Genomic DNA, 13685 nt, shown 5'->3' with positions numbered 1-13685 from the left:
ATGGATGGATGGACGGACAGAGGGATGGATGGACGGATGGACTGATGGATGACTGGATGGATGGATGAATGGACTGATGGATGAATGGATGAAAAGAGAGATTTACAGAGAGATCTGATGGACTGATCAACAGATGGATGGATGGATGGATGGATGGATGGATGGATGGATGGATGGAAAAATAGATGAATAGGTGGAGAGGGATGGATGGACATATGGATGGATGGACGGATCTTATAATACACTATAAAGCCAAAAGTATGTGGACACCTGACCATCACAGCCGCATGTGATCGTTAAACCTCCCTTTTCAGATTTAGTTCACCTTTTTGTTTCAAAACAAAATTATTTGAAAAAATATTGTTTATTTCTCAGTCTGAATGAGATTATTGTCTAATAACTCTTGTAACATATTTTGCCTCCAGCCTCTTTAATATCCTCAAATTTAATATTCGTTTTGCATGAATCTTTTTTTTTTTCTTTCATTTTTCTGTAGACAAATTATAACACAAAACATGATTTTTTTCATGAATCACCCAAATACTGTTGGAGATGCAAATTTTTCCTACATCATATATACATATAAATGTATACAGAACAGTTGAGTGTAAATGTTTTCAATCACATAACATGACTATTTTTACCCCATCACCCACCGTGTAGTCTGTGACTGACGTTTATGGTTTTATTGAGTAAGTAGGGTCATGATGGGGATTACAGAAGGTCAACTTCCACCAACTGAGTTAAGGACAGCGCGTATGAAAGGAATATGAACGTAATATGAAATATCAGATCTGAAATGAAAATTTCAATTGGGCCTTGAGATTCGAGGTTGTGAACGTGACTGGAGCCAGGATATGGGATTTAAACAGGAGTAAGTTGGCATTGGCATGAGTGAGGAAATTGTGTGTGTACGTTTCAGGGTGCTTTCTGACACACTCAGGCTACTGGAAGACAGATGAGGTGGCACTAATCAGGCGCAGTGTGAGAGGAGGGAAGGGGGACAACACGAGTGCATTAAAACCCATTAGCTGCTTCCAACACCGTTACGCTCACTTATTTTGACAGATTCATGCAGCCGGGTGATTCTCCGCACAGAGGGTGTACACACACACAATTCGTCACGTTCCTTGTACCAATTGGCCTATCCAGGCGTGACTGTACACAAGAAAATTGGCAGAGCAGGTTTTCACACACAGAGATTCAGTAGGACGTTCGGAAAGAAATACGGGAATTTTATGGATGTTGTCGTTTCTACGCCTGAACGCGTTATCTGTGCCGTTTAACTGCCATTATACCACAGCGCTCCTGAATTCCAGGATATGATTGATCAGAAGTCGCGGCTTCGTTTTCTTGTAAACGAGGCTCTGACAGTAGTTTCAAAATCACGGGTATAAATCGATACGCATGTCGTACAGTAGTGTTTCCATAGTAACAACTCCTTTACTTGTACGGCAAACGATATACATAATCCAAGGCTAATACTGTAACTCAAATAAATAAATAAATTAATTAATTAAAAATGTTATTTAACAAAGAACAACATAAGTAGTGAGGTTTTCTATAAAATATATATATATTTTAATTATTTATTTGTGAATGGAGTCTCCAGCGTCAATGCTGGAAAAGGTAAAAGAAATTTTTTAAAAATGAATTTTTTCTTTTTTAATTTACAGAAAGAGAAAACCAAGCAAAACTGCTGAAAAATAAGCGAATAATAATGCATACTTTTCTAAAAAACCTTCCAATTTGCAGTGCTACAAGAGGAATAAATCGCTTCAGGGTGGCACCACACCACCTCATCGTGTATTATTATTAGCCGCTAACAGCAGCCATTGTCTTTTATCCCTTATCATTTATTCCTACGCTCCTCCGGTGGTTTTCCGAAACGCCTCATTCACACTTCAAACAGAAGCTCCCTTATTCCAAGGTGACTCCACCTCCACAAACAGCCAACACCCCCTACCGAGCAAGCCTTTCCCACCGTCCAAGGTGGATTTCACATAATGGATGAAAAAAGGCTTTAATTATAGCTAATTAGCAGGAATGCAAGTGTAGATCTCATTACCTGCCCCAGGATTCTGTTGACTCATATTTTTAATTAGTACATGGCAAGGGAGCCAGTGTGGTGCTGGGTAGGGATGACCATATTAATTGAGGTTTGAAGAACAGTCTACATAGCGAACGTTAGAGAAGAAACCAACGGGAATCCATCACGCCCACGTAATGGCATACACCTGTTTCGGATTACGTCCGAAAACAGATTCGTAAGGAGAACGAGGAATTGTGAAGTCGAACCGAAATTGCTAGCATCATGACTCGGATAAAAAAAAAAAAAAAAAAAAAAAAAAAAGATCGATTGTCCAACTTTCTTTTTTTCTTGGAACTGCAGTGAGCTTGAACAACCGGATGAGACGCAGTAGGATGCATATTCTTTTTGGATGCAATGCTTTTGCTTTTAGTGCGTAAAACCTGATGATTAAGTCATCAAGGAGCTAAGAATATTCATCAGAAATATAAGAAACTTTGTTGGTTAGTCACGTTTACATGACTACCACACAGAGCCAACTCTCACGCCATGAGGAGAGGCAGAGCCAGAAATAAACCTGCACCAGTGCCAAGAAACAAGCCAACACACACACACACACACACACACTGCGTCTCTCTTTCTCCCTCTGATAGCATTACTGAAGTAATTTGAAATAAACACAAATATTTTTTTAGAAGACAAAATTAAGAGAAACGGTCCAGAGCAATCAATCATACAGGAGGGAAAATTTTCCATTAGGAATTTATATATATCGTTATATGAATTGTTATTATCCGTTGGCATGAAATAATTGCATGATGTTGCACATCATCATTTCACGTCTCATACGTTAGCTATCTGACAACCACCTCTTTAACTCCTTCTATAATATGCTATTTGTCTCCTTAATCCAAATGAATCCCCTCAGACAAAAAAAAAGGTGGACGTTGTTCAAGATGAGATAGAATTAACGTTTAAATGAGCAGAACTCCCGTGGTGCAGGGTGTCTCTCGTGCATCACGCTCGCATTTCAAAACGGCGGCTCGAGCGCTTCGTGCCAGTCTCCTGTTAGCATGCAGGCAGCTTGCGCGAGAGCCTGTGACGTCAGTGAGGAGGGGGGATGGATAAGGGGCGTGGTTGTGAGAAGAAAGGTAGGGGCTGTGGCACCGGAGATCACAGTGGCCCCTGAAATTGGGGGAAGAAATAATAAAAAATAAAAAAAAAAAACACTTTTAAATGCTATCAAGTTCAATGTTATTGGTAGTGTTTAGTTTCCATGGCAACCACGGGGCGAAGGATATTTGGAGCAAGGGGTGTCCAAATGCAGTCCAGCACAGTTTGGTGGTTTCTTAAGTCGTGCACCTCTGCTTTAGAGCCTGCGGACACATGGGCGGTGGGGGGGGGGGAGGTGAGAAAAAGAAATAGCGTGGGAGAAATTCAAAAAAAATGGTGCAAATAGGAAGCAGAGACTGAGACGAGACCATAGGGAGAGTCTAATTTGCAGATACTGATGTTCATTGAGTCATTTTACTGAATCGACTCTTTCGATTCATTTTGACACAGCACCATCCAGAAACGCTGCTTATTTATCAGCTCATATTTACAGCCAATAAAGCGCATTCGTTTGTGAGACTCCAGGAGCATGGCCACATTTACAATCAAAGATTGATAGAGACGAAAACAAAGCCCAACAGAGGCAAGTTTTTTGGTGTTCGATCTTTCTCGTGAATCAATCTGTCCAACCTAATTAAAAGAGTTGTTAGGAAAGAATCGATTTGTTTGCAAACCACTCATCACTAGTCACAGACTCCTGCAGAGACGCTGCCATGTTTTGAGTCACTGAGTATTTAAAGCATCGGCACGCTACTGATTCATGCCAAGCAGAACAGTACGAACCAAAGCCGGGCAACGTGTTTTTATTTTATTTTTTTATTGCTTCCTTCTCCCACTTCTAAATGTCATCTTAGCACTTGCGAAGAGCTCATGAACGTCACAAGAACATAGCGCCGGTCAGCTCCCTCGAGTGGACATTTGATCCGGAGTTTATTACTTAGTTAGGATTCTGGCAGATTGTATTTTTCAGACGTCGAATGCTAACCAGATTGAAGAGGAGGCGGCAAATTGAGTCCTGGCACACGGCAGAAAAGCTGAGAGGCTAATCAAGTGAATCAGAGTCAGATTTATCACACCGGATTTTTTATATTAGTACCGATAACATCTGGAACATCTGTACTCTGATAACTTTTGGAAACAATGCATTTATGGAATACGTGTGTGTGTGTGTGTGTCATGTAACTTGGCCGACAACCCAAATGCCCAAATCTAACCAGGGCCCAAAAGGATTATATTCATATTAATCATGGCACTTTCATTTCGCTGTTATTCCACACAAACAGAGAGGTGTTTGGTGTCTTGAAATGCGGTGTTTATGCAAAGTTAATCAGATCTGATGTGACTCAGAGTTTGAGCGAACGAGAGCGAGAGTGAGAGCGAGAGAGTGAGTACAGTGCACAAGGCGCAGTGCATCACCATGGCAGCCAAAGTCCCACCCGCGTCCTGCAGGTGTGTGACTCACCCATCAGCTCCACAAAGAGACAGAGGATGCCGCAGACACAATCTCCGCATCTCTCTCTCTCTCTCTTCCTTCCTCTTCCTCTCTTCCTCTCTGTGTGACACATGTCATACCGCCAACTTCCAACGTGGACGCACCGCTCAGCCACGCACCCATTCACAAACTCACTCTTGCTCACGGTGCAGTAACTCTATAAGATTATAATGCTCTAACATCACCTAGATTTTTAACACAGATTAGTGTGTCTCGCTCTGTCAAGCGCACACACATAAGCGCTGCTATCACTTTCACATGTGAAAAGAAATATATAACAAAAATAACCGTTCGGGCAAATCATTGACGTCAAATCTTCTTCCTGAAATATACATGCCCCTGGTAGGGTTTTATTAGAGTGTGGTGAAGGGTGTAGCCATGGTGTGGGAGGAAAAAAAAATAGACAACAGTGATATTGAAAGATCCTGTTTATTAAAAAAAAAAAAAAAAGTGTGAGAATCAATTTGACTGGAACACCTAGTCATGCTGAAATGAACTGAAGGGAGGGATGTAATAGGGTAGAAAACATGAGAAAAAGGAAAACAGATGGCCAAAATTGGGTTCTATATATTTTGCCATGAACATATTTCATCAATTTGATGTAGAAAATGGTCAAACTGGACAGTTACAGACGGGAAATATGTCCACTCTCAGCCTCAGTTTCCTGTTTTGGGCTTCTGAGAGTGGAACCTGATGGTGTCCTTCTGCTGTTTACCTCAAGGTTTGCTGTGCATTCTGAGATGCTTTTCTGCTCAACACGGCTGTATAGAGCTACTATAGCATTCCTGTAAAACACTGAATGTGACCTCTACTCTGTGTGAACTCTAGAACCTGTTGTGCCTGAAAAACACATGGAATCAGCAGTTTCTGGTGCCAACACAAAGACCACATGAATGAGCAGGTTGTCCACGTCTGTATTTTCGTGACGGTAATTTCATTTCGCTCATGCACATGCCTAGATGTGCTGCTGTGACCTCGCATCGAATACCCTCTTCTTATTCATTATCAAACTGAGCGTGCATCATATCACCGCTCTCACGCAGGACAGTGACGTCTCCATAATGACATACGATCATAGATCTCGCATCAATAATTTAGCGGTAGAAATAACCCGCTGCTATTCAGACGCATCACGTAGTGTACGCCTTGTTCACGTTTGGTAGCCTGTTTGTGTTTGTTACGTAGAAAACAAGCCCGAGTGCAGCAATGCAGTCTGTGAGTCCGGGTCCTGAGTCCAATTTGGAAATACCAAATGAAAAAAGGCAACTAAGCATAACCGCAGAGCCAAGTAAGCAATACACAGGTGTTATATCAGCAAATTACCCTTGCGCCTGGACAAAAGAGATCCATTTATATAATATGGCATTGAGCTGAAAAGAATATAGTGTGTTTGATCTGAACCTATGTTACTGCAATTACAATAATGGCAGGTCTTATAAAAGCTTACTGCTCAGCACGTCATACCTTTCGTCCCCACACACACTATAAAAAGTGTCAATTGTATTTACATAACACACTAATTCACCATAAATTACAATTATTTAACCATTGAATTTTTCTACCAGGCAAAAATCCATTTCACTCTGAAGACCTTTGAAGAGTTTGGCTGCTGTCAAGAGCAGACTAGTTTGTACTCTGCACTCTATGTACTCTATAATCACTGATGGTAATCTCAGTGAAAGCCTCTCTTTTCTGTCAAAGTTCAGGATCAGAAGCTCTGCCTATCGCCTCACGGCTGCTCTAAGCTTAGCCGATCTTCCTCTCGGATTCTCCTCGACCTCCTCCTTACTGGGAAGCACGACTTTCCTCTGCAGTCTGACCCAGTGGACGCTCTCCCTGCCTCCTTCCTCTTCCTCTGCATCGTCGTCATCCTCTTCCTCTAGTTTCCTCTGGAGGTGGGCGCGCGCCCTCTGGCGGATGCTGCGGCGAGGCGGGGCGCTGAGATCCTCTCCTCTGAGGAAGCGCTTAGCGATGCGGTCCTCTAGCGAGTGGAATGTGAGGACGCAGAGGCGACCGCCAGGCCGGAGGAGGTCCTGAGCCGCCTGGAGTCCCGCTACAAGCTCGTTCAGTTCGTCGTTCACAAAAATACGCAGCGCCTGGAAGGTTTTAGTGGCCACATGCGAGGGTCTCTGCAGGCGATCACGGCGGGCGTAAAGGGCGCTAGCTGGGAACGCACCTGCAGAGAAAGAGAGCAAGAATGAAAAATATCTTATAATGATAATGAAAAATCTATTCTCCAACTACATTCAGGAACTGGTACCAGAAGTTAGGCACTTTATGTATATTACAGGTTACAAACTGTATTTTTCATCTCAACCCCACTTTCTTGCTCAAACCAATGCCGCGAAGTAGAAGAGAATTTCTAGGGACCTCAAACTGTGGTAGACAATGAAATATTTCCTTCTTTCTGTATCAGGAGGAAGCATCGCCATCTCAGAGCTCAAGATTCAGCTTCGGAGAGGTCCGGGTTTGTGATGTCACTGGGGTCCCTCTGGGTTTCCTCTGGGTTCTCTGGTTTTCCCCCACCCCCTGAAAACATGCCAGGAGGTTGAGTGACTGCTCTATATTGGTCATAAGTGTGAATTAGTGCATGCATGATGCTCTGAGATGGACTGACATCCCATCCCAGCGGTTTTCCTGTCACATGCATACTGTGTGGGAAGATCAAGCAGGACCCTGACCCTGAGGAATGAATTCAGGATTTTCTGTTTGATATAAATGTAAAGTCTACAATATCTCATAAAATAATAAATAAAAATAAAAAATAAAAATAAATAAAAATAAAAATAAATTTTAATAAGTAATAAAAATAAAATCAATATATACATGTTGGCATATAGAAAATATAAAAATACAAAACTAAAGATAAATGACTAAAATAACTTATTTACTTATTACTTTTAGAAAATTCTAAAATGTTAAAATTCAAACAATTTATGCTATTTTATTTAACTTTAAGTTTTATAAAGTAATTACAATTTATTAACGTATCTAACATTTATAAAATATGTTATATTTTGTCTCATATTTAGAATTTTGTTTATTTTATTTTAACCGCTTTTAAAGTTTCAGTGTAAAAATTATGACATAAAAGTATGTCCAAAAAACCTGTTCAATTCATTAAAAAAGGGTACAGTAGAATTTTATCACTATATCAATATTATATTATTAAATTTGCCAGCCCCAAGTAAAATTACGTTTAGAAAATTCTAAACCGTTACAATTCATTTAACTCATATAAATACAATTCAAATAATTTCTTGCTATTTTATTAAAGTGTACGTTTTATTAAAAAGGTATAAGTTATTACTTTATTTTATATTTCTATATTTTTTTAAAAACATTTCATATTGTATTTCATCACATTATTGCATTTTATTTTAATTTTATTTGAAAAGTTTTAGCATGTCAAAACAATACTTGCAATATTTAATTAAAAAAACGTAGCATAACAATTTATCATATCATCAATATTATATTATTAAATCTGCGAGCCCTACTAAATATTTCCAATAATTTTACATTTAAATGCTAAAAATCGAAATAAGCTTAATAACGGCTTATTATAAATAATATGTCTTTCATTAGATTTATTGTTGATATACTGTTGAGATTTTTTTCTTTTTAAAAGAGTCTGTTCGATCTTAAGCCTACATACAAATGACAGAAATAAATCCCTAAACTGGGTTCTAATTCACTTGTCCCCGATCAACTTCTCAACACTTCCTGAACATTTATCATACGGGAAATAAATAGCTTTACCTCATTTAAACGCAACGTGATTAATCTCCTGCAACAGATGTCTATTTGCTAAGGGCTACTGTCACTCATTTGGACCTTATTACTATAAAAGCAGAACTAATGGACATTAACAGCAGCACAGTATGTGCTTGAAAGCCTATGATTTATAACCATCAGGGCTTAAGATATTAAAAATGCCAAATAGAAAATCCGTGCATATCCAAGTCTGAACTTCTGAGAGCACATTTTCAGTATTATCACGGCTCAGCATGGGTTATACAGCCACGAATCTGCAAACACGATGACTGATGTACTCACAAAGCTTAGGCACAATGAGCATGGCTCAGAGGCCATCGTATGCTATAAACCTCCAAACAACAGCAAAGCCTCACAACAGGCTTTAGATTTAAGATTACAGAGGCTTTTTTTTTCCCCCTGCCTCTCTACCAGAGCAAAAAAAAAAAAAAAAAGGGTTTATTTCCAACGTTGTCAGTTTCTTGCTGGTCTTGAAGCACAATTCAGCTTTGGTGAGTCAATCAAAACACTGAGAACACAATGTTTCCCATGGCAACATTTAAGAAAATAAGTACAAACCGAGAGCAATGGTGTATATAAACTCAAACGTGGTTCAGTTCTTTCGAAAGAAAGAAAGATTTGTCGTAAAAACAACAAAAAATGTTTTTCAACATTTTCTGACCAATTTGGTCACCTGCCAGCTCCCACCCACTGGCCAGCTCTCCCTATCATATGCCAGCTAGCAGCTGGTGAGGATGAAGGCTAAGGGTGCTTTCATTCTAGAATGTGCTTTCACATTTAGTCAGAAACTCGCATGAAAATCTGGTTACGTGAAATCCGCACTAAAACCGAGCCGACACTAGGGACTCCTTCCGTAAATGGTACTCAAACGGCTCCTTACAGAAAACTTCACCGTATCAATGAGCGTACATTTTTCACATCAGTTTATTATAAAGCTTAGATTATGTAAAGCATCTGGCTCTCGAAGTCCCTGTGAATGAGCCGTTACTATAGATACAGCAGCTTATTAAAACATTCATATAAAGCTGTGATATGAATTACAGCTGGCACTACGCTACTGTCAGAGCTGCTGTTATAGGAAATTAATTAACACCTTTCTGACCAATCAGAATGCAAAGTGCTGGGGTGTAATTATCCTTAACATTCAAATAAAGATTTCCGGTAAAGGTCTTTCCGTAAGTGTAAGGAATAAAAGCCTGTACTACTGTTGTATAATTTTACATTTATAATTTTATAATTTTTCACAACCTTGTTAATATACGGCACAATCAATATACATTTCGAAAAACGATACTTTATCACCAGGGAAAGAAATAAAAGGAGAAATGGCAAATAAGGAGCGAGAGATCTAGCATCACCTTTTTTCAAGTCTCACACTTCTGGCCTTAAGGGTGAGTCATGAACCAATCAATAAAAGCACATGCCCTAGCCCAAGCTACAGCTTCTAGACTTATTTTTACTAACAAAAAAAAAGGAAAAGAGGATGAAAAGAAGGGAGAGGGGGTGAAGACGAAGAAAAACAGGTGAATGAACATAACATATGGAGAGAGTAAAAGGAATAATCCAGACCGGAAGGGTGTGAAAGAGTGAAAGGTGTAAAACGAAGAACTAGTTAATGGCTCGTAGGATACAGGGTGTGGGTAAGAATGAAAATGAAAGAGAGGAGAAAAAAAAGAAAAGAAAAAGCTGTAGGAGCAGAGGATGCCACGCTGGAACAGATGGTGCTAACTTGCAAATGTGACCAAAAGAGAGTACATGGGCATGAGTACACAAACAAATAAACAAACAAACAGAAGCTCAACTTTGGCAAACAATGCTACAACACGGAAGTACACTAAACGGTGAAGTACACTAAAAAGTTAGTTAAAGGACAGTGACGGCATCGTTTTTAGATCCGGTAGTGCAAGACGAAATTTCCAGTAACAGAAAGGGAAAATCTTTTTCTAAATGAAATCCCGAGAAGATTTGAGTGATTCGATGATTTCGTGGTGGTGTATTCTGTAAGGTTTCAGTCTAAAGGTTTTGAAGGGTTTTATTTTTTCCTGGATAGTTTATAGCGCTATATCAAAAGCAGAATAATATGCAGAATCCCAGACAAAGTAATGAAAACATGGTTTATTTTGTGATGTACATTTTTTCCCCCCTCTAATAATTCATACAGACGTAAAACATAAAGAAGAGAAAATGTGATCCAGGTTCATACAGTGAGGTACAGTATATGGTACTCTGCAAGACACTGAAGACTTCTTGTTTATTTTATGCCTAAATTAAGTGTACATCTGTATAGGAAAAAATTTTATTAACTTTATTTATTTATTTATTTCATTTCAATTTAATTAAATTTATTTTTTTTTTGTTTCTTTCTTTTAATTTTACTTATATATTTGCTTATTTGTTTGTTTATTTAGCATTTTAGCAAATAATACACCATTAGGTAACAGGGGTCATCAAGGATTTCTGGGATTTTACCTGCAGAGAGAGTTATCTACAAAAACTTCTACAAGAATCTCCGAACAACTTAAGAGTCATTAACTCAAGAGTCATCTTAAGAGTTATTTTTCTGATATATATATGTGTGACTTAAAGTCACCTGTATAGTGTATATATCTATAAGTATAAATACATTATTCTATATAAATTCTACATAAATTTTATGTCTTTATTCATTCAGTTTCAAAATTGTACTTCTTCAATTAAAAAAAAAAATATATATATAATATATTTTATATATATATATATATATATTAGACTGGTAATTCTATTGCTTGGGGGTTGCACATGAGATACAGGAAGAAAGGCGTAAGGGAGCGTGTCAGTTATATGGAGCTGTCCTCATTGAGAGGGGAAGAAGAGAGTGATTATCGGGTAACACCCAGCTGCTTGAGTACTGGATAATTGGCACTCCGTCTAGCTTGAGGCTGTCTTTATATTGTGCGACACCCGCCTGTCCCGTAGAGAGAGGGCACTCTTGAACAAGGCTCTGCCCTCACACATTTTAGCCTGAATAGGAGGCTAATTCTTAATCGAACCTGTGGACTGAATGACGACCTTCCTTTTGTAATACTCTTTTATTATTAATGGCCCCCTCTTGCCCCTACAGTCAAAAAGCCCATTTGAAATTCAAGGCTACATTACTGTGGCCATAATTAGCCTTGTGTTCTTAGAGCTTGTGCACATGGACACATTATCAGGTTGCTGAACTGATTGTGTTCTTGTTGTGTTCAACTGCTAGCATGAAATTCCTGGTTTAAAATATTAGGATTGTAGTTTTCATAGGCTTTCATTAAATGCTTCAGAGAGAGAAAAAAATAATAATAAATAATAAAGTCATTTTGATTTACAGGAGAGGGGAAAAAAAGTCTTTAAAAAAGCCCCTTTAAATCATAAAGCTCTTAAATCAAGTCTCTTCAATTAAGAAAATTCATTATGGCCCATAAATGTGTTAAAAACTGAAACATGGCTTGGGAGGATAAGCGAGTATAAAATTTACAAAACTGAAAATGAGAACGAATAAAAGCCACCTGCTAATCCTGGGTCCAAATGTTCCTGTTATTTCTACAGACAGCAGTGTTACTGTAGATGGGCTACAGGAACGAGATCCCACAGTCTCGGAGTTACGCCGCTGATCCTCCTTGTACATGCATTAGACAGGAAGTAATCCTATTTCAGCAGCCTTACACCGAGGGACTGTTATAACACACAATCCACAGTCTTTGCACTCTTCTACACTTGGGATTGTAACTGAATATGAGTATGTTATTCAGAATGAACAGTGTTTAAACAGATACAAATACAGATACGAACAGAAGATGGACTTTTCTTTTCGTTTAATAGACACTTTGTTAGAAGTTCTCACGTTAAGAGACAGATAAAGCTTACAGGACTGACATTTATTACACATTTATTACAACGAATGATGCATTCTTTCATTCAGCCTTAGTGAGCCTGCCTGGTCAGGGTCACGGTGTCTAAAATGGTCCTAATTAAGTTATTTAGGATATATATAAACAGAATCTTTCCAGGACTTTAAATGTACAGATGTCAGATTTGGAGTCAGTCATTCTTGTAGGCCAGACTCCAGGCCAGACTCCAGGCCAGACTTCAGGCCAGACTTCAAGAGGCAAGACTTCCAAGTCAGATTTCAAGCTTTTACTGGCTAAGGACGAAATGTCTGGGATTTTTATTAATTGGGGTGTGTGTGTGGGGAGGGCAGGGGTAATTCAGCAATTATATCTTGCTCTGAAAACTCATCTCAAGTCTATTCAACTGTTTTCCCATCATAGACTGGTGCATGGAATTGCATATACAGAGGACAGTAGCACAAATTTCAACAGATTTCTACTTTCCGGATTCTGAAGCATATGTCCAGATAAGTCTAGAAAAGACACCAAATGCCTTGGGGGCCGGAGATGGAACAAGCATTTCATTTTGAGGCACGCATGCTTTCATATTAGTGTCTTGACTAATCGTTTCCAGTAAATCACTTAAACCACTTATTTGAGTCAACTTTAAAAAAGAATTCGGAGGAAACTGAACTACAAGTCTAGTCCATTCCGGTTTTGAAATGACATCGATAGGAGGCCTGCATATTTTTAATGCAGGACTGAATCCCTTGCTATGACAACAAACTGATGAGCCATCTGTGCTGACTGCATCTCATGGACAAACCTAACATATTTCTGCCGGTTTCTCTCTGGGGATGAAAAAAGAAAAATGATACAGAGCGACAAAATGAAGGCCCTCCATCTTCTCATTTACTCTGTGCAGCTAGCTCAAATTTGTACATTATCTTCCAATCGGGGATGAGCCCGGCTTTTGCCTGTGAGACAGAACATGGAGGATCTAATAACTTTCGACAGCTCCGATTGATACCGCTTCCCTTGAAAACCCTATAAGGACCATTACCGACTGGCACAGCCAATGTGTCGCAGAAGCATTAGGCAGTTTTATGCACAATGTTGGTGAGCAATAATACTTCATTATTAGCTCATAAATCCCGTTTTATAAATGCAACTAGCCATGTAGGAACACAGTACATTAGAAATACTGTCCAGAGCTGGGAATGCGTGCTGTCGCTGGTGATCCAATCTCAAAGGAGCAGGGCTTTTTTGTATGTCATCTTGATGGGCAAGTGTAAGTGGATTAAACACCATGAAGCTTTTTCTTCAGCTAATGTTGCACAAATGATCCACAGAAGATGAGCTAAATGCCACCAAGGTAGCCAAAGTAATCAAAACCTCTCCGGGAAAAAACATTCCTGCACAAGCTTACCAA

At 39.1% G+C, this 13685-nt stretch overlaps 1 protein-coding gene across 3 annotated transcripts in view; it reads right to left on the bottom strand.

The window, feature by feature from the left end:
* Positions 1-5053: 5053 nt before the first annotated feature.
* Positions 5054-13685, bottom strand: part of mettl15 (methyltransferase 15, mitochondrial 12S rRNA N4-cytidine) — a 77707-nt gene continuing 69075 nt past the window's right edge. For all 3 annotated transcript variants that reach the window (XM_058382333.1, XM_058382334.1, XM_058382335.1), the window contains one exon: positions 5054-6810. In XM_058382333.1, coding sequence (XP_058238316.1) covers positions 6356-6810 — 455 coding nt within the window. In that variant the 3' untranslated portion in view covers positions 5054-6355. The remainder of the gene's footprint in view (positions 6811-13685) is intronic.

Source organism: Hemibagrus wyckioides, linkage group LG27, assembly GCF_019097595.1.
Source record: "Hemibagrus wyckioides isolate EC202008001 linkage group LG27, SWU_Hwy_1.0, whole genome shotgun sequence".
In the NCBI taxonomy this organism is placed as follows: Eukaryota; Metazoa; Chordata; class Actinopteri; order Siluriformes; family Bagridae; genus Hemibagrus; species Hemibagrus wyckioides.
This window is presented reverse-complemented; position numbering and strand designations above follow the sequence as displayed.